General features: G+C 48.9%; 1 protein-coding gene across 2 annotated transcripts; it reads left to right on the top strand.

Moving 5' to 3' along the window:
* The first annotated feature begins 9,641 nt into the window (after positions 1 to 9,641).
* On the top strand, positions 9,642 to 21,323 carry HLX (H2.0 like homeobox). 2 transcript variants are annotated; one of them, XM_081187592.1, is made up of 4 exons: positions 9,648 to 10,511; positions 13,118 to 13,297; positions 14,213 to 14,397; positions 20,366 to 21,323. In XM_081187592.1, the coding sequence occupies exons 1-4, from the start codon at positions 9,983 to 9,985 to the stop codon at positions 20,762 to 20,764; spliced, it is 1,293 nt and encodes a 430-aa protein (XP_081043718.1). In that variant the 5' UTR covers positions 9,648 to 9,982; the 3' UTR covers positions 20,765 to 21,323. The 2 variants fall into 2 exon arrangements, with proteins under 2 accessions (XP_081043719.1, XP_081043718.1); XM_081187593.1 differs by lacking the exon at positions 13,118 to 13,297 and having other exon boundaries at positions 9,642 to 10,511.
* Positions 21,324 to 21,546: the final 223 nt, after the last annotated feature.

Below are 21,546 nucleotides of genomic sequence, written 5' to 3'. Positions count from 1 at the left end.
GAAGCTGCGCCTTGGTTTTCGAACATTTTGGAAGTCAAACAGACTTCCAGAATGGATTGAGTTTGACGCTTTTGTTTTTGCTATTTATTTTGCATTTTTATTTTTGAGGCTTTTTTGGTTAATTTGCTTTTGCAACTGTGTGGAACCCCGTTCAGCGACTGATTGATTGATTGATTGATTGATTGGCTGATTGTCAATCAATGAATGATTGTGTGACTGCGGAAATGGTCAAAAGCCCCCCATCCAAAGAATGACTATCATCAGTGCAGGTAAGAAAAAAAATTAATTTTAATTTTTATCATCTACAATACTGCCTTATTTATTTTATAGTACAGTACATTGATTACTGTTTTCATTTTATGGATCGATGTCCTCGTTAGATAGTAAAATTCATTTTAAATTGCTGTTTTAGGGGTTGTTTTTAAAAGTCTGGAACTGATTAATCCGTTTTGCATTCCTTTCTATGGGGAAAGCACACCTTGGTTTTGGAATGCTTTGGTTTTGGACTTCCGGCACGGATTAAGTTTGAGAACCGAGGTACCAGTGTATAGCAAAACGATCCCGGGTCAATACCTCGGGAATCCTGCTTCCAAACCATTAGAAACCCAAATTGCAGGATAAGGCTGCAGAGGTCCTTTCACTGAACAGCGGCGAAAGAGGACAGCAAAGGGAAGGAAGGCCGAGGCGACCGCAAGAGCGTCACCAGGGGCTGACTGGGTAGGTTTCTGGAGGGTTTTGCAACGGAGATAAAAGCGCCGGAGGGTAATTACAAGAGCGTTTATTCTGGCCCCGTGGCCCAGCGTGGGCTGCCTGCAGCCACTTCAAAGAGGTGTTTTAAGCAGCAGTCAAAGCTCAGCAACCAAAAAGAACATCGCACTCCCTGATGCAACCATCCCGCTGCACGACACTGAAAACAGGAAATGCCCAGTATTATCGCATATATTTAACTTACGTTGCAGATTTTCAGCATCCGGCAAGAATGCCCGTGTGTCGCTTTGGCACCCAGTTGCTTCGGAGGGTCCCCAACCAACTCCCTCCCCCTCCCCTGGGCTTCCGTACATTTCAGAGCCGCCAGGCAAACAGACGTCCATCGGGCTTTCCTAAGCAATGGAGGAAATTTAATCTGGTGCGCCTGGAAACACAGGAGTCCTTTTCGAAATGAAAGCTGGCAGCCGCTCACGTCTTGATCCTGTGCTCGAGGTACACCCTAATGATTGCAGGGGTTGCCCCAACCATTCTGGGCGACTTCCAGCAAAATACAGAAACACAATAAAACACCAAACATAAAAAAGCTTCCTTATACAGGGCTGCCTTGCTATAGGATCCGGCTTTAAGCATGCTTTGGATTTCCTTATTGTGGGGCGGACGTGTGGCCTTGAGTCAAACCGCTTGGACTTTAAATGATTTGTGGACTGAACCAGCGCGATCCTAACCCTGTCTACTCATCAGAAGTAAGTCCTGCTAAATTCGGTGGGGCCCACTTCTAAGCAAGTGGGTTTTGAATGGCAGCCTTCATCGCCTTGACACTTTTAGGGTTGTGTTAGCACTTGAGGACGCCGGGAGCGCGATTAATTCAGGGATAGGGAGCCTCTGGCTCGGTAGATATTGCTGGACTCCAACTCCCATCAGCCCCAGTGAACTTGGCCAGCGGTCACGGATGATGGGAGCTGGAGTTCAGCACCATCTTCAGAGTCCAGAATCCTAACCCCTGAATTAGAGGAGGCAGGAAGGTGGCCTCTCGCCGCGTTTTTTCACTACGCTCCAGTTCCCGCGGGGACGAAAATGCCATTAAAATCAGTGTGGCGCCCCTTTCTCCCAAGGATGAACACCTGAGATTAAGGTGTTTAATCGCCTTAAAAGAGTCAATGGGTGTTTTTTAAAGCCCCGCCAAGGACTGCGGTACCGATTTAGTCACCGGTTAGACTCCTTTTTACTTAGATCGTTTTATATCGGTTCATACGCGCACGCGCGCGTGTACGCGTGTATGTCTACGTGTACTTACACCTACAGAGAGACTCCAGCTCAGAGGAAAGAAATAGAGTCATGGGATGCCTTTGGGATGGGGGTCATCTATAAAAGGCAGCCGCAGGAAACGGCTAAACTGAAGGGGTAGGAGAGGAAGCGCAGGGGGGCTTTAAGGAAAGCCAGAGAAAGCGGGGAGGGCGACGTGTTGGAGCAACGCCAGGCCGCCTTCAGTTGGGGCAACAAAGCAACCAGCCAGACCAAAAATCAGCCACTTTGCCGTGGCGTGGCTGCCGCAACAAGCCGCAGGCTCTGCGCTGGGGCGAAACTCTCGTTTCCATTTGCAGGTGGGGGGTCTGGTGGGCATTTGCCCTCTCATCTTCACCAGCCTTTCTTTCCGACCATATTGGCTGCTGCTCATCGTTGCATTTCCTTCAGCATTGGGTGCGCTACGAAGGCCCACATTTGTTTGGAAACGCCGCACGAATTTTTGCAGGGTTTTTTTTAGTTTACACAGGTGCAAGTCGACCGCCGACGACTAAAGGACTTCTTCTTCTCTTTATGAAGATTAGACTGTAACCCAAACCCGGTCACACGTGCATGTGACCTTGCACGTGTGAATTATTATTATTAGTAGCATTAGTATTAATTAAATTTGTTTGCCGCCCTATACCCATAGGTCTCAGGGCGATTCACAACATAAAATCAGCCATTACTTTCTCTCAGTCCAAATTTAAACACTTGCTTCCGTGTAGACCTCTGTAGGCTTGCGCTCTTAGTAAGGCTGCAGTCCTATTCATGGCTGCCTGCCTGTTTTCCCTCTCTCAAAACTATAATTCTCAGCACCCTTAACAAAACTACAGCTCCTGTGATTTTTTTTTTTCATATGAGGAGGGAATGTGCTTTAAATGCACCGCGTGCACGCAGCCCATAACTTGGAAGGTAAGAACAGCCTGCAGGATCAGGCCCATCTAGCCCAGCATCTTGCTCTCACGGTGGCCAACCGGGTGCCCACGGAAAGGCCAAAAGGAGGACACGAGCGCACCAGCAACCTCCCCACTTGTGATTCCCAGCAACGGGCATTCAGAGGCATATACGGTCAATCCCCTTTCAAGGCCATCCAAGTTGTGGCCCTTGCTACTTCTTGTGGCAGTACGTTCCATAGGTTAACCACGCGCTGTGAGACTTGGGGGGGGGGGGGAGTATTTTCTGAACAGGGAGGTCTGCAGAGCCGAGATTGTGGCCGCAAGGCAGCTCAGGAGGACGGAGTCGTTCCCTGGCTGCAACCCCCTGCTTCTTCTGCTCCAGGAGAAAGAAGAGGTTAAGCAGGAAGCGAAGTGGCTTTGCAGAGCCCAGGTCATCTCCTGTTTTTGATAGGCTCCAAGGCGGCCTAAATGAGCGGATGCGCCTGCGAGATTGGGGGCCCAAAATAGAAGCGCCTTCAGTATTTTAGGATCCAGCAGAAATCCTTATTTCTTCCGGAGGGGGAGAGAGAGAGAGAGAGAGAGAAGAAAAGGAGAGGGGGGAGGGAGGGAGGGAGAAAAACACACACACTCCATAATGAGCCGGAGCGCTTCCCTTCTCGATATTTGTGCAACTTTATCTCGACCGGCAAGTTGCGGGGGTGACGCAAATCCGCCCCTGTGTATTACAACCACGAAAATAAATGCGAGGAAACCAATTCCCTTCTAGCAATGAAAACATAAATATACAGCTGCGACTTTTCCCTTTAATCTTCCCATCCGGGGGACTTCGCGAAAAGTCCCCGATGAACTCGGAGGGGAACTTAGCCCAGCCAGGCAGATGGGATGGAGAGAGATTCGCAGGGGAGGGAAATAAATCCTGACTAACCCCCCACAGAGCGATTGCCACCCTTCTTTCTGCCATTGGTAAATCCAGCTCAAGACTGTTTTCACTGACTGGCAGCGGTTTCCCGGGGCTCCAAACGGGGGTCTCTCTCACTCTCTCAACCCTACCTGGAAATGCCATGTGAGCCATCGCTGCCCCCCCCCCCAATTTATTTACCCGCTAGGAAAATTTATGTTCCAGCCCCGGTGACAGGCTGGATGCCCAAACCTGCAAGCCGCGGGCTTTATTTGTCCATTTAATTGCATGTCTTCCAAGGAGCTCAAAGCAAAGTCTCCTTGGAAGAAAATTCCCAGGTATAAAGAGACCTTTCCTCGCTGGAGGTATTTATGCATAGGCTAGAAGGCCATCCGTCAGGGATGCTGGTGTAGCTGCGTCCTGTACTGTAGATTCTGCGTAAATGGTCACTTCTGTCTATGTAATTAGATAGCCCCGCCCTCTTCTCAAATCTCACAGCAACCCTGTGAGGTGGGCTAGACTGAAAGATGGCTGGCAATGTCCCACTGTCACACAATCCGATTAAGGTCCATTTGATCCAGTTTTCAGCTTCTAACAGCGGGCAGCCAAGAAGGATCACAAGCAGACCCCGCAGGCGATGACCAGTCGCTGTTATCTGTCTTCAGCATCTGGTATGTACAGGCAAACTTTATCTGCCCATGGAAGCTCTGTGGCTAGTAATAGTGGACGGACACATTGGCAGGCTAGTAGTAGTAGTAGTAGTAGTAGTAGTAGTAGTAGTAGTAGTAGTAGTAAAGCTAAGGGTGCTTTCATCGACCACCTAACGTAGAGGTAAGCAGGGAATCCTTGGGCAGTGAGTTCCGCAAGTCAAGTCGTGAAGAAGCACTTCCTTTCCTAACAGGGCAACAATATTCCGGGTGAAAGCTGCTGCTCTTTTTCTCTGGGGAGAAGCGATTTCTGGGTGGTTGTTGGTCTTTCGGTGCTCTTTCGAAAATAACAATAACAGACGGCTCCCACCCCGCGAAGAATTCCCCCACCAGGGCCGCAGCTTTCCCTTCCCGCTCCATCCAAGGCGCGAGGAGGCGCAGCCCGAGGTCAGCCTTTTCATTGTAACATATTTGGGAGAGTATTTCCTACAAGTTATTTTTAGATATCCTTAGGCATTTAAAAGTTGATCGAGCGGTTTCCCTTCTCCCCTCCCCCGCATCTTTCCGTTCCTTTATCCAAAATGTGCTCTGCCCCCCCCCCCAAGATTATCCAATACACACAAAATAGATTTGGGGTCGTCGGCAGATCGGCTCCCTTTTTAGCAGGGCGGCGACTACAAAAGGGCGAAGGGAAAGGTTTCGTTGTGAAGGCCAGAGGCCCAGCTCCACCTCTGTGAGACTAGAACGTGGCACTCATATAATGTATTTCATATTATTTCGCACATTACCTCGGTGATTTTCCGAGGGAGCTTAAATTTGTCTGGGTGTTGTTGTTGTTGTTGTTGGTTTTTTTACTCCTTCCAAACTGAACAGTAGTATCTATCCACGAGACACTGATTCGTGTAACTGACGACCCAATTCGCCATCCCTGACCTTAAATCGATCTCGACTCAGTTGCAACTTAGAACCGTAGGTCCCTGTCCAAACATGTTTACTTGAAAGTAAACCTTCCCTGATGTTCCTGTTCCTTAACTGAACCGATTTAGAAAGGAGGCTCCAGGCTGCGCTCTTAATACAACCATATCCAGGGAAGCGGAGTCCCGTTGAAACGAAAGCGAATGACTATCATTTTGCTTTTTAAGAGTTTTTTTAAAAAAACATTTCTGCTAGAACAGGAATAGAGAGCCTGCGACCCTCCAGATATTGTTGGACTACGAGTCCTATCCTCCCTGACCGCTGGCCTTGAATGAGGCTGATGGGAGTTGGAGTCCATAAAGATCTGGAGTGACTCCGATTCCCAATTCCTGGTCCAGAATGGGAATTCTTGGGATGCGAGCAATCCTCCAGAATTTGTCCAACCTCTGCCTTTTTCATCCTCTTCACCGGATTGAGAAAAGGTCTGTTTTTGCTATTCGAAATCCACCCACCCAGCACTTAATTGGGCTTTTGTAATGTTTTCGTTTTCAGTAAATCAATAAATGGGACTTTCATCCCCCTCACTCAGTGGCAATTCTTCCACTAGCTGTCATGGAAAAGGGTTGCAGCCACGCAAGCCGGTCCTCATCCAGGTGAAACCGAAGTCCCTGGGCCATGATCCAAAGAAATAAATCGCTTTTGATTTCAGGGGGAAAGTCCTTTAGTCACATACGCGGTTGAAACCAGCGGAATCCCAACTTTGAAACGGACGGCTTCCCTTAATTTTTAGAGGCGGGGATCGTTACACTGAAGCAATTCCAATTATCTTCGGTGGCATTTACTCTCAAGTAAAGATACTCAGGGTTAGGAGCTCCTTCACACCGAAACACTAATTCTTGGGAAGCAAACCACTGGGATTTACGTTTAGAATTCCCCGAAAACCCGCCTCCTTTATTGTAACAGGGATTTGGGGGTGCTATTTATTAAAATAAATCCTCAATGTTTGTGTAGGAACTTTGCAAGGTGAAGTTTTGCAACTCCTCTCTGTGTGAATAATGTGGTTCCCCCCCCCGAAAGAATTGGTTTTCTCTTTCACTCATGGCCTTACATTATTGTTATTTGGGCTGTGATCCTAACTACGCTAGCTTGATAACTGGAGGAGTTCCGTCGAAATTGAGCAACCATCCCTAGGTTCCAGTCGCTAAATAGGTCTGGTGATCAAGTCGCCGATTATATCCATGATCCTCAAGAAGTGTTGATTCTTTTCCTTTGGATGCAGACGCCCTCCCATATTCTTCAGAGGACTGCCTGCTGTGTCAATTTCAGCCTAATAATATTCATCTTATATTAATAGAAAACCACAATTGCAATTGATCAGAAGTTAGAAGCTGCAGTGATTAAATACTAGGCGTCCAAGAACGCAAAACAATTTTCTCTTCTAGATGCTGAGAGGCCGCACCTCCCTCCCGAAGCACAATCGTGTGCCATTATGATTGAACAGCACTCATTATCGTGCACAAATCTGTACATTAATCCGCGCATAATTTTGATTCTTGCAGCAAAGGAAAAACAGCTCCCAAAGAGCTAAATGGCACTTGCTCCCTGAGAAGCCTGCACGCGATAGCAAGCGGTTGTTATCCCCCTCCCCGAAAGATGTATGGACACGTCGGTTTTATCCGGCAGGGGAAGGGTACCTCGAAAGGTTTGAATCAGCTAAACTTCGTCCTGTTCAGAAGGATGGAAAGATGTTAAACCTAAAGAGACCTCAGCTTCATCCAGGTGCGGGGCGGATACTAAGGGAAATTAACAGGCTGCAGAAAAAGGTGACAAGTCGGAGAAAAACGGAGCGGCTTTTGGCACAACCGACTCTGCAGTTTTGCCAGGTGAAATGTTAAAATCTAAGCATGAGACATGAGATTCATGAAATACTTTTAACGCTGCGATATGCCTTCCCGGCACTTGATATTCAAAATAGCACGCCGAAAGATGCGCGTATTCTCTCGCAGCCATGTCCAGAGAAACACTCTTTTACTCCTGCGTTAGTTAACAGCCCTTTGAATCGAGGATTGTGAGGCTTCCATTCAACAACTCTCTCTCTCTCTCTCTCTCTCTCTCTCTCTCTCTCTCTCTCTCTCTCTCTCTCTCTCTCTCTGTCCCCTCTCTCTGTGTATCTGCGTGTGCGCACGCGCGCGCGTATTTTCAAAAGAGCTGCACACAGCCCAGCCAGCCATGGCTAAGGCCATTTAAGCCCCCTTGACGTCAGTGGGAAAATGACGCGCAGGTAGCACACCCTCTCCCGTGGAAATCAGTGCCTCATTCCATGCAAAACTTGTGTGACTGGTTTTTTTTGTTTTTGAGTCTCTGCCTGCTCAGTGAAAACTCTTGCCATTTCCTCAACATTCAACCATTTAAAAATAAATTGACTGCCCGAATGCAAATGTCTTTAAATAACCTCCACTTTATCCTCAGCGCATTACAAGAAGCCCTTCTGAAGTTAATGGCACTACTTCTGCTTCGACTATGGCTGTCAGTATACAGAAAAGATAGATTAAATGCTTACGTTATCAAGTAAATGTCAGCTCCTGCCTCTGTTTAAACCGTATGCACAATTTACAGTGCAATCCTAGGCACGTCTACTCGGAAGTAAGTCCCATTGTGCTCACTGAGATTCACTGCCAGGAAAGTCTAAATAGGATCGCAGCCTTATGAAGTGTATGGATGCCTATTGGTTTTGTGGAAAGACAGACTTAACTGATGATAGATTTTAAAACGTAATTTTAAAATAACAAGCAACCTTTTAATAGGATTCTCATTCACTTGAGCAAAGCGCCCTCTTCTAGTATTTCTGTTTAAGCCCAGACTTTTTTTTTTGTCTAAATGGGATTATTTCGTCTTAACTAGTTGCTGGATTTGCAGGAAGCATACTGTATACCTTTGACTTTGGCGTTTATTTATTTTTAAATAGGATACCAGACATTTAAAGTTCATCACTTTGAGGATCCACTGACTTAAACGGGAGAGTTAAGCACTGAAAATTAAGCACCATTTAAACATTCCCATTGAACTCAGTGGAATAGAACTTTGGATGATCTGGTAGAATATTGCGAATTCGACTGACGTGGTTGTCCTAGGCATCCTATCGGAAATAATCTCTACTGAACCCCATGGGACTCACGTCTGACTAAACATACATAGGGTGCACATTTACATTTTTATTACATACAAATCAAAGGTCAACTATCTGGGCTGATATATTTTGTTTGTAGCGCATTCTGAAGCAAAGGTTCGTATTGTTTGCGCTACCGCTCTCTCTTTTGGCGAGGGCTCTCTCTCTTTCTCTAAATAAAATATTAAAGTGTTTTACTGCACATTATACGAACCTGCCTTTTCCGGGCCAGACCATTAGTCCACCTAGCTCAGTACTGTATTGGTCTTATCGACACTTAACAGCGACTCTCCAACCGTGTTTGCAGGAAGAAGAAGAAGAAGAAGAGTTTGGATTTGATATCCCGCCTTTCACTCCCCTTCAGGAGTCTCAAAGCGGCTAACATTCTCCTTTCCCTTCCTCCCCCACAACGCTACCTGGAGATACCGGGGATTGAATCCGCGATTCTGCATGCAAAGCAAGAGCCACTAGACGGGGCCTTTCTGCCCTGCCCGAACAATTCAGAAGCTCATTTTGTTTTCAGGAAGCAGAAAGACATCTCTATGAAGGTTTAATCTTTCTTCCCAATCCGCAAAATTTTAGACTGAATTAGAGAAGGAGACGCCCTTTCCATTAAATTATAGAGATCGAAAATCTGTGGCAGCGCCTGATACTGCTGGACTCTGACTCCCAGCAGCCCCCACCCCAAAGGTCCAGGATGGTGAGAATCGTGGTCCAGCTACGCCCCCCCCCCCGCTAACGAGGCCTCCTCGCTCCCTCTTCCTCTTTGAAAGCGGCGCTGGGAGGAATGCGAATTGACTCCGGATTGTTCACCGCCTCCAGGAAACGGGAAGAAAGGCAGGGCAGCCCTGCGTCGGACCTCTTTGCGCCTCGTCCTTTGACAGGGTGCAGCAAAGAAGGGCCATTGCAGGCTGTTGAGCCAGAATCTTCCCCCTTCTCCTTGGCGCAGGCAGAAGCGGCGGGCATCCCTGGCTCTGCCTCCTCCTTGGCGCGCAGGAGGCGTGGCTCGCCGCCGCCCCGCCCCTTCGTCCTCCCTCGGCTACACCTCCGCTCCTCCGATTGGTCGCCGGCCGCCCAATCCGCTGTGTATTTGCTCTTTTGACGCCGCGTTCGAAGGAGGGAAAACAGAAAAAAAAAAAAACCTGGGTTCGGGAGGAGGCGCTGCTTGGCGGAGCGAGGTGGGCGGGCGGCTCCTTTTCCTTGTCTCCGCGTTCCCCTCCTCCTCCTCGAGAGGGGAGTTTCTCCCCCGCGCCTAGTTGTTGTTATTTGGTTTGACGCGCCTGTCTTTCCCCGCCGGCTCGCCTCGCACAGCGCTGCCTGTCCCCGCTCGGCTCCCCCAGCGATGCGCGCAGGCCGAGAGGCACTCAGTGGGCGCTGACGATCTTCCTTCGACGGCCGCTGAACTTTTCCTCCAGCGGCAGCAGCAACAGCAGCCGGGCGTGGAGGGCACTCCCTGGGCCCCGGCAGGATGTACACGGCCGGCCTGGCGCCCTTTTACGCCTCCAACTTCAGCCTGTGGTCGGCGGCTTACTGCGCCCCGTCGGGGCCCGGCTGCTTCCCGCTGGATCCGTCGGGGCTCAAGAAACCTTCCTTCTGCATCGCGGACATTCTGCACGCCGCCGCCGCCGCCAGCGCCGCCGGGGAGGCGTCGTCGGTGGACGGGCTGCCCGGAGCGCCCGCGCTGGCCGCGCACCTGGGGGCCGTGCATGCCCACTCGCAGTTCCACGCCGCGGCCTCCCCGCTCCGGCCCACGCCCCTGGTGGCCCCCGACGGGGCCGTCGCCTTCCCCGCCCGCCTGTCGCCTCTCTCCGCTGCTTTCCACCACCCTCACCCGCAGCAGCAGCAGCACCGCTCTCCCGGAGGAGGCAGGGGCCCCAGCCACCAGACTCATCCCGGCTCGGCGCCCGCGCCCTCCAGCAAAGACTTGAAGTTTGGGATTGACCGCATTTTATCCGCCGAGTTTGACCCGAAACTCAAGGAAAGCAACACGCTGAGAGGTAGAGAGAAAGCCGAGGGTTTATTTTGATTTATTTTTTAAATCCCCACCCTCTTCCCCATCCCCACCCCATTGGTGAATTTAAGGAGTCCTGCTTTTGAAGCAGGAAAGGGGGTTTGTGTGGATTGACAGGGAACCCTCATTCATTCCAATGGACGCTGAGCGCAATTTCGCCGTCGATCGTGCTCATAGCTGTATCGATCTCGCGCGTGTGTCTGTATCTGTATATAAAAATGCATGACTCTATGGATAATTAAATAGGGAGGCAGTGAGACAGATAGGCAAGCCCCTCCGATTTCGGAGTTTGATTCCTGGAATTATATGTATGGAAATATTAAATGATAGCCATGTCCATAATTTAAAAGATTCGTGCCTTAGAAGAATGACAGCCCGGCATAGCTGTCAACTTTTCCCTTTTCTTGCGAGGAATCCTATTCGGAATAAGGGAATTTCCCTTTTAAAAAGGGGGAAAGTTGACAGCTATGCAGCCTGGTTCAGCTCCTGGCATTTCAGGGCCCCTGGAGAAGGGCTGCGGTGGGTACCCTAGCCAGGAAGGCGAGCGTTATTTCGTCCCTGCCCTTCATGTGGGTCCCCCCCCCAGGCATCTGAGTTGACCACGGTGGGCTGGGTTGCCCTTTGGTCTGATCCGCTTGGGCGCTTCTAATGTTCTCAGGAGAAAGGGTATTCTGGCGGCCTTCACCAGTTCGTGGATAGGTAGGTGCAACCCCGAGTATTTGCGCTGGGTGAAAAGTAAGTTTCATCGCGTAATCGACGTGCTCTTCGGGTGGGGAAGGAACCCAGCGCCTTCATATTTGTGCTGCTTGTTGCTCAACGGAGCGCAGAGTTGAGCAATCGGCTTGCCTAAAAGTTTCAGAAAGCAGCAGCAGCAGCAGCAACAACAAACAGAGTCCGCCAGCCTCCCCATTCCGGCACGTATTTACTTGGAAGTAAGTTTCTTAGATTTCGACATTGCAGTGAAAGCATGCTTAAGCTCACTTTCTTTTGAAACCAGGGCGACTAAATCATCGACGTATTTCTTTTGTCCCATACCCAAACAACCTCAATCTTGATTGATCTTTGGGTTAGTGGGGTCTGGGCGAGAGAGAAAATGACCTTGGGGCATATTCCCCCCAAAGACTGCCAACTCTAGCATGGAGGCCTGGTGCACTGGATGAAAATAATATCCCATGTCAGTCAGGGCTAAATATTCCCATTGATGCGAACAAGTAGGAACTGTACCCAAGGTGGTTTCACTTCTCCATTTGGTAAATGGGTCGTCAACGCTTGGATTCCGAGGGTGACTCACAGACAGACCTCTTCCCTTCCAGTGGGATTTTTGAGAGCCCCCCCCCCACAAGTCATTATTGTTGTTGCTGTTGTTATTGTTATTATTCTCTCTCGGAACCGTGCCAGATCCACTCCATAGCTGAGGCAGATCGCTTGGATTAAAACTCAGTGGGCCCCAAATCCTCCTCTACCCGCTTGGCTAAAAAATAAAAATCCCTTGACCCCAACGGAACTTCTCTGCCAAGTCAATGCGTTCGCCATTCCCTTCGGACATAAATCCAAGAGTGTCGGGTTAAAAGTGTGCCGGATCACGAGCGGGAGCTCAATCCAGACGTGTTAGTGAAACTAATAATTACAGAGAGTGAACGCAGCTTTTTAACAGGGGCGCTGAAAGAAAGGCGTGTGTTTTCACGGTAAAGCGCCTCTATACCCCAATAATGTTGGTTTGGAGATTCTGCTCTGATCCGCCAATCCCCTTTGCTTCTTCCTTGCTCTTTCTCCCAACACCTTCTGCCCTGGACTTGCGAAATAGGAGGATCGCTCAAACCACCCCGAGCCAAAGAGCTTAATTGGGGGAAAGTTAATTTTCCCATTTATTGCCATCAAACCTGCCCTGGTAACACAGGGTTAGTTCTCTGGGTTACTTCTCGACTTCAGTCTGGAGTACCCCCGCAGGAAAAAAGTTGGGGATTGCAACCCATCCTAAGCAAAACCACAACAACCCGCCACCCGCATCCTGAACCTAAGAAGGTTTACCCGGGAGGATAGTCCCATTGCTTTCACCCGGACGGGGGGTGGGGAGGGCTCGCTTCCAAGTCAAAAATAAAATTAAATATCTGTAACACCGTGGTTGGGTGTGAGTGGAAGAGGCAGCTTCAAGGCTCCCAGCCTCCGCACACATTTACTCGGGACGGTTCCATTGAACGGAACGGTGCTCCTTCTGGGTGTAATTAGCAGCCTCGCCACCGTCCAACAACGTCGTGCAAAAACCCACCGTTCTTCCCGTCTGCCTAGACAAGGGTAAGCCGCGCTCCCGGCAGGGTAGGACTTTGGGGGGGGGGTAGAAGTGGAGCCCCCCTCTCAGCAAATGAGCAGGAGGCTCCCCAAGAACAGCAGGATTGGCTTCCCGTATTTCCAAGTGAGGGAAGCAAAAGGCACGACCGGGCGGGGGATCCCAAAGAAGGGCCTCTCCATAAGACCTAATTCTGCCCAGAGTCTAACCTGCCTTAACCTGGCTGCGAGGGGCTTCAGGGAACGTGCGCCTTTTCTCTCTCCTTGCCTTCTTCTGTAACCGAGCTCTCCTTGTTCCTGTGCCCGCAGATTTGACTTCCTTATTAACCACCAGCCGCCCATCTGGGGTTCATCTCCCCGCCTTACAGCCTCCGGCCGGCCAGTTCTTCGCGTCTCTAGAGCCCATTAACGAGACCTCCGCGGTCCTGGGGCCTTTAAACACAACCCCAAGGAATTCCGTGCAGCACCAGTTTCAAGACACTTTTCCAGGTACAGACGCACCCTTCTTTTAAACCCGCATCCAGCGCGCACGGGGCGACCCCCTTCTGCCCCAAGCCATTCTTTCGCTCTGCTCTCCGGCGATCGCATTCCCAGGAACGCGCGAGGTTTACTTGGGAGTAAGGGCCGTGGGAGTCAATGGGACTTACGGCCAAGCAGAAAGCTCGATTAGGCGCCAGATCCTAACAACCGCGCAGTCCAAGCGCGCGTTCTTTAGGATCGCGGTAAAGGCGCCATTGCGAGTTTTCGGTGGTGATGGTGGCGGCGGGCTGTGAGTGCCCAGCTCCTAACCGTGTGTGTAGGAACGGTGTGGTAAGAGAGAGAGCCTTGAGGATTGAGAGGGGGTGCTTGCGAGAATTTGCCCCCCCCTCGGCCTTGCCTAAAAACAATCCTAAAAGGCTATTCATACTTGGAAGAAAAGTTCCCATGGGATCCACGGGCTGCTTACACTGCAAAGAGAAGTAGGTGCTGTTTGGAAAGTCATGAGTTTACAGGTAGCTCACCTTCAGGAAGAATCGGGGAATGGGAGGGGGTATATGGGGGCATGAGCTTCAATAGACCTGATCTCCAACACTAACGGTGCCTAAAAGTAAAATAAAGGCGGAACTCATGTGTGGGGTGAACTCATAAAGTGGGGTGGGAGGGTGGGATGAGTGCTTTGAAATAAATCGAGAGTACCCGTTAAGTGTTATTTTGCATATTGTTAGGATTTTCCCTAAGAGACCCATGGGTCTTTTATTAGTGCCCGAATCCTGAAGGTGTTGGGCTACCAGTGCGCCCCACTGAACGCGCTTCGCCCTTTGCTTCTTCGGCGCCTCGGCCTCTCATTCAACCTCTCTCTCTCTCTTCTTTCCTCTATTCCTCCCTCCCTCCTTCCTTCCTTGGTGCCTTCCTTCCACCCTGCAGGGCCCTACGCGGTGCTCACCAAAGACACGCTGCCTCAGACCTACAAGCGGAAGCGCTCGTGGTCCCGAGCGGTTTTCTCCAATCTCCAAAGGAAAGGCTTGGAGAAGCGCTTCGAAATCCAGAAGTACGTCACCAAGCCGGACAGAAAGCAGCTGGCAGCCATGTTGGGACTCACGGACGCGCAGGTAAGCGCTTGCGCGGGGCGCGGATCCCTGGTTCGACGCGCCAGGGAAACAGAAAACGGGCAGAAGGTTAGGATCGGGTTAACTTAACAATCAGTGAAATGTAGTATCAGTAAAAGTCTGGATGAGAGGACATTTCCCCTTTATTTCAAGAGGGCAGGCCTTTAATCATCATCATCTTTATGATGTTTTACAAATTCCAGAGAAGTAGGGGTGACACACACACACGAGTCTTACGCCACTTTAAAAACTGTTTGATTGTGGTATAAGCTTTCTTGAACTAGAGAACCCACGTAGTGAAATAAACGGGAACCTCGTCCCCTAAGGCTGCAATCCAGGGCATGCTTAGGATTTCCCTGCGAAGCGTGCGCTCGATCCTGTGCGTATTTACTCCAAGAGAAGTTCCTCTGAATCGCTAAGCCTTACATCTTTCTTTGCCGAGTTTGTTTGCGTTTGCTTCCGCGTAAACCAAAGCGGAGGTTTCTCCCCCTCCCACCATTGCAATCTTGAGAGCTAGCCCCCTTTGCGTCCAGCCGCACTTTTGGTGGGGAAATCAGCAAAGGATCGGGCTGCGCGTTTGGGACGGCGGGGATTAGACAACCGTGGGCAGGCGGAGAGAAGAGAGCCATTGAGATACTTGCGCTCCCCACCCCCCTCGCCTCGGGCTTAATTTGTAAAGTATTGCAGCGTTAATATGAGGTATCTTCACATTGCTTGGTGCTTAGTAATGCAGTAAATACATGTCGATTTGCTGAAGCGAGCAAAGGGGGGGAAAGGGACCAGAAGTTCACTCGAAGATTTATGTCAGTTACACCCGGAGTGTTTGTTTTGGCTGAGAGTGGGAAAAGCCAGCGAGGAAGGACAAAATTGGCTGCGAAGGGAGATGAGGATTGGGGGCTTCGACTGTGAAGTGCAGCCCTGGTAGGAAACGCGACTAAAGAAGCGGGGAGGCCGTGTGATATTTCGGCCTTGTGAAGTGCTGCTTTGGAGGCAAGCTGCTGACCGTTAGACAAGCTCGAGGTGTTTCTGGTGGGGGTGAAAAAACACGAATGCTGCTCGTGGGTGCAAAATCTTGCAAGCCAAGCACCTTTCTCCTCGAGAGACCAGCCTCTCCCCACCCTGGAATGAGCTGTAGAACAGTCCAGCAGGACACATAGATATCCTCAAGGGATTTTTCAAAGTACTTTTCCAGCCCCTTATTTCATTGTAATGGAAAATATTCTATAGGAGGAATTATATCCCTTGCACACAGAGAATATTTCCCCTTGGCAATAGAACCTGAGTGGTGTAATAACATCTAAGGCTATATGTTTGTGGTGTGTGTTTTTCAGAGTCTAGGGAAATATATTGGAATAAATTTCTTCCTGAATACACACAGAATATTAAGGTGTGCTGAGGAACGTTTATTTATTCATTCATTTCTTTTACATCCCGGCTTTTTCTCTAAGGAGTTGAAGGTGGATTGCATAGTAATAATAATAATAAATAATAAATTTTTATTTATACCCCGCCCTCCCTGGCCAGGGCTGGGCTCAGGGCGGCCAACACCAAACATGAATTACAATAAAACGTAACAGGAAAAAAACCCACAAACAAACAAACAAGCAGTTAATTAAAATACAGCTTAAAATGCAGCCTCATTTTAGTAGTAGCCCATAAATCAAGACCATAAAGGGAGGAAACATCAGATATTCACCCAAGCCAGCTATCCATGCTGGTCCTACATGGGCCAGCAAAAAAGCCAAGGGAAAATTTGTATACCAAATCCCATATAAGGGGTCAGAGTAAGTCTAAGCCAAAGGCCAGGCGGAACAGATGTCAAATCCCGCAGGGCCCTAGTCTCTTGTGACAGAGCATTCCACCACGTCGGGACCAGTGCTGAAAAGGCCCTGGCCCTAGTTGAAACCAATCTAACTTCCTTGAGGCTTTGGACCTCCAATGTGTTGTTATTTATGGACCATAAGGTCCTCCGCAGTGTATACCAGGAGAGGTGGTCCTGTGGGTTCAAGGGTCCATAGTTCTTATTTAATCCTCACAACAACCCTGCGGGATAGGTTAGGCTGAGAGCGAACGACAGGCCCAAGGTCACCCAGTGAGTTTAAGGGCTGAGTGGAGATTTGAAACCTGGACACACTAACCATTGTACCACATGTACTATTTTCATTCATGTTAACATAATTATATGCTGTACCCTGCCTTTAAAAAGGATCAGGTTACCAGTGTATAAACTGGTCCCAATCCAATTAAAGTTAATTTTCAGAAGCAACCAATCAATACTTTTCAGTAAAGATATACAGGATTATGCTTCAGGGTGCACCAAAAGTAAAGGGATAAATTAGGTTACAACCCCAGTTACCTGAAAGTAAGCCCCATTGAATTCAATAGGCTTTACTTCTGAGTAGACATGGTTAGGATTAAGCTCATGACTATATTTTGTGGGATGAGGGGGCATATAGGTATAATAAAGAATACACTATGGCTGCAGTGCTGTGCATGTCCTACCGAACATCAGAGTTTTGGCTTTCTATACAGTGGGGCCCAATCCAATGCCGGAATAGACTTCACCATGTTGAAAACTGCATAATTGTGACCACTGAACTTGAGAAAGGCAGTCACCTATAGCTGCTAAATCTGTATTTACCAAATAAATACATTAATTAAATATAAATAAATCAATATTATGTAACCTCTTGCACCTAAGAGAACAAGCACCAATAAAGGAGACATCTAGGACATGATCCAACCAAAATCATGCACACTCCAGCCCCACTGATTTCGGTGGGAGAGTTCATATATGTTTACCAGTGTGATCATATGCACATTGGCTCAGAAGCCCCATTCACTCCAATGGGACTCACTCCCAGGAAAGTGTGTATGGGATTGCAGCATAAATTTCTCCTGGTTGAAAGCAGTGGGGTTTGATAGAGCTTGTCTTGGTCTGTGCCCTTGGTTTTTATAAGGACAATCCTACTGTCAGTTGGGAAAGACACACATACATGAAGAAGTGCAGCCCCAAATCTTCGGTGTTAACATATTTCCGTTCAAGTAGCATTTGCCTATGGAATATTAGAGATCAGCCACAAAGCCAGCAACATTGATTTCAAAGTGCAGCTGGTCTGCTGTTGCCTTGCCACCCAATCTAGTCTGGCAGCAGTGAATCTGGGACTCCAGTAGAAAATTGGCAATAATTTATGCTAACCCTTATGCGAGCTTGCAAAGCTGAGCACTGTACTGTAGACAGTGGCGTAGCGTGGGTTCTCAGCACCCGGGGCAAGGCAAGTAATTTGCGCCCCCTAACCCGTGGATTTTAGCACTCGAGTCTCTTCCGCGCCCCCCCCAGATGTTGCGCCAGGTGCGGCAGGCCCCCCCTGCACCCCCACGCTACGCCACTGCTCCCACCACAAGTCTTCAGGACAGCCATCCGAAGGCTGGCGCGGGGAGAAGGTCTCTCCGCCCCACTGCCAGGCTTCGGAGGAGGTCCGAGGACAGTGGGGTTCCTGCTTCCTCGAGGAGGGCCGGCCAAACGCGCCCCCCCCCCAATGTTGCGCCCGGTGCGGCCGGCACCCCCGGCACCCCCCACGCTACGCCACTGACTGTAGAGCCTGCTAAACAACTAAATATCAGTAATGAAAATACTTTTCGCTAAAGAAGAGAGAGAGGGGCATGGGATTGGAGGGAGCGGGGAATAAGGGACTGTGCTGTTCTATTGTGACAATGTGGAAGGCCTAATAAGCTATACAGTAGACACATTGATTTCGAAAGATCACTTCCTCAATGATATTTGCCTGGATAATGCAGAGATAGCAACTGCCATCCACATAATATACATTGAGTTGTTTATTCAACATTTAGATCTATTCCAAGTACATCCATTGAAATCAGCTCACTTAGGCCCATTAATCCCAGTGAGTTTGCCCTGAGTATATCTGAGTTGGGTGAAAGCTCCTTCGTTCCAGCAGACTGGCTTTCTTTTCCCTTTCCTTTTTAATTGAAGTGTTTCCATTCAATATACTCAACCCCAAGAGAGAACTACAAAGGACTCCGATGGCAGAGAAGAAAAACCTCAATGGGGATTTTGTGGCTAGTTGCCAGGAAAACACCTCTTCTAGATTAATACAGGAATCCTAGACATATTATCATTTGAGTGCAGGTCCCATCGATTTCAACAGAATACCCAAGTGGGCTTAGGGAGGAGTTTAATATGTAAAGAGTAAACATCTTTGGACTGCAATTGTATGTGTATTGCCTAGCAGTTCCACTGAAATCTTTAGGGCTTACTTCTGAGTAAACAGGATTGGCACTGCTACCCACCCACTATGGAAAAACATTTCTAGGTTTTGCTATAGCCTCTCTATGCTGTATTTTAAACAATATGTTCAATTTTCATGAGAGCCTATGATGAAAAATCAAGATGACAACTGCATTTACGGTCGTTTGTTTCCTTTATTTCATTTTTTTTTACATAACTGTTTTAATTTAAGGTAATTATTTTAAAAGATTGAAATAAGAGAGGCCAGAGTAATAATAAGTCTTTGCCTTTTGAACATACTTCCTATCTTCTCTAATTCATTTTTGTTCGAAAATTGGAAACGAGTGGTTTTCTTATTAAATTCAGATCTGCTCATTTCTGCTTAAGCTTGGGCTTGTGGGCTGCTCTTTCCCAGATCTACTCAGCACAATGGGATCAAGTGCCCATGATCCCTGTGATGGCAAAAATTATTGTGTGAGTGTCTGGAGGCGGTTGGAGGATGGATGGCGGCAAACAGATTGAGATTGAATCCTGACAAGACAGAAGTACTGTTTCTGGGGGACAGGAGGCGGGCAGGTGTGGGGGATTCCCTGGTCCTGAATGGGGTAACCGTGCCCCTGAAGGACCAGGTGCGCAGCCTGGGAGTCATTTTGGACTCACAGCTGTCCATGGAGGCACAGGTTAAATCCGTGTCCAGGGCAGCTGTGTATCAGCTCCATCTGGTACGTAGGCTGAGACCCTATCTGCCCGTGGACTGCCTCGCCAGAGTGGTGCATGCTCTGGTTATCTCCCGCTTGGACTACTGCAATGCGCTCTACGTGGGGCTACCTTTGAAGGTGACCCGGAAACTACAACTAATCCAGAATGCAGCAGCCAGACTGGTGACTGGGAGCGGCCGCCGAGACCATATAACACCGGTCTTGAAAGACTTACATTGGCTCCCAGTACGTTTCCGAGCACAATTCAAAGTGTTGGTGCTGACCTTTAAAGCCCTAAACGGCCTCGGTCCAGTATACCTGAAGGAGCGTCTCCACCTCCATCGTTCTACCCGGACACTGAGGTCCAGCACCGAGGGCCTTCTGGCGGTTCCCTCATTGCGAGAAGCCAAGTTACAGGGAACCAGGCAGAGGGCCTTCTCGGTAGTGGCGCCCTCCCTGTGGAATGCCCTCCCACCAGATGTCAAAGAGAACAACAACTACCAGACTTTTAGAAGACATCTGAAGGCAGCCCTGTTTAGGGAAGCTTTTAATGTTTGATGTACCATAGTATTTTAATATTCTTTTGGAAGCCGCCCAGAGTGGCTGGGGAAACCCAGCCAGATGGGCGGGGTATAAATAATAAATTATTATTATTATTATTATTATTATTATTGCAGTAGGGAACAGAGGGGGTACTATAATACAGCTAAGTTGTGGACGGAGAAAATATTTTCTCTACGCTCATAAAACCTTCTAATAAAAAATAAAGGAAAACTCACACAATATTTCACACGTGTTCAGAATTGAACCCTGAAATTTATTTATTTTCCTATGCCCATGAAGACTAGAATGTATTACTCTTTTAAACCATGAATTCCTTATTTTTATATCTCTGGGCCAGGGGTACAAGAATATGGGCTGGAGGTTAGTGGTGCCCTGGACCTTGGGAGAGGGAGAATTGCAGTCTAGTCTCAGGTCCCCCATCTGATGCCCTGTGTGTCTCTGCTCTGTGGTTCACTTGCAGGTGAAAGTCTGGTTCCAGAACAGGCGCATGAAGTGGAGGCACTCCAAGGAGGCGCAGGCGCAGAAGGACAAAGAGAAGGAGCCAGAAGAGAAGCCAGCAGGGGGCGCCGCGCCGACAGTCGAGGGAGAGGTGGAGCGCAGCCCTAGCCGCTCAGAAGGCGAGAGCGAAAGCAGCGAGGCCGAATCCCTGGATCTGGAGCCCGGCAGCGATGCGGAACGGACTGAGGCGGGGGCCGACACCGAGCAGGCCCTGCAACGGCACAGCCCCGAGCTGCAACACCCGGCCGGATCGGAGACTGCAGTTCACCCTGAGCCGCCTTTGGCTCCCACAGGCCTGGACCAAGGCAGAGAACCTCTAAGGCGCCTAGAGCCTTCTTTTTGCCTACGGGACTCCCCATGACTGCCTCTCAGAGAACCAGCTATCTGTTTGGGAAGCTGCCAAAAGCCGAGTGATCGCCCCGCTTGGGAAATAGTAGCACCCCCTAACTGCAGGTGGGTGTGGGGACAATAACCCCTAGGAAATATGTTATTTTTTATGAGGTAAACTACCTCTGAACTGCCAGATTTGGGGTACTAACCTCTGCTGCAGGTGGGAAGATCAGAGGTTTCTCGAACTATGTAGGGCATCAGCCCACAGCAGTGAGTGGGCTGTGGGGAGAGGGCAGTCCTGCTCAGCCTCAGGATCTAATAGGAAGGAAACTCACAGAAGTAGCTCAGGGGAGACCTTTCCCATCTTTGCTGGCAGAGGAGCCTTCCCAGGTCCAGGAAATCACAGAGACCATGTCTTCTTCTTTGTCCTTCTCTAACTCCCCCACCTGCCTCCCCTCATTCACAATGTGAAGTATTTCACCAACCCCAACCCCTTGCCAAAATGTGTTGCTTTGTGTAATCTGGCCAAGAAATACTGCACTGAAAAAAAAAGAACAGAAAAGTAGACTGTAAATAAATTGTTTGTTTAATTTGTGATGTCTGGTTTTGTTACTAGATAGAACAGCCTAGTTGGGTTGATCCACAACTGGGACACAATTAAGACCTTTAGAGGCTCCACATTATCTTCTGTACCATGAAAATAAATAAAAACAGTATTAAAAAAGAGAGGTTTTGGTACCCTGATATATATCTAATTCAAAATATAAACAAAAATAAACCATAAAATAAAATTTTATTTTCCAAAATGAAACA

Source organism: Podarcis bocagei, assembly GCF_964188305.1.
Source record: "Podarcis bocagei genome assembly, chromosome: 3".
Classification (NCBI taxonomy): domain Eukaryota; kingdom Metazoa; phylum Chordata; class Lepidosauria; order Squamata; family Lacertidae; genus Podarcis; species Podarcis bocagei.
The sequence above is the reverse complement of the archived record's forward strand: the minus strand, read 5'-3'. Positions and strand labels throughout refer to the sequence as shown.

Excerpts from the sequence above, each read along its gene's own strand:
- HLX (XM_081187592.1), top strand. The coding sequence starts at position 9,983 with ATGTACACGGCCGGCCTGGCGCCCTTTTACGCCTCCAACTTCAGCCTG. Across the intron at positions 13,298-14,212 it reads GTTTCAAGACACTTTTCCAG|GGCCCTACGCGGTGCTCACC; the intron begins GTACAGACGCAC and ends TCCACCCTGCAG. Across the intron at positions 14,398-20,365 it reads TGGGACTCACGGACGCGCAG|GTGAAAGTCTGGTTCCAGAA; the intron begins GTAAGCGCTTGC and ends GTTCACTTGCAG.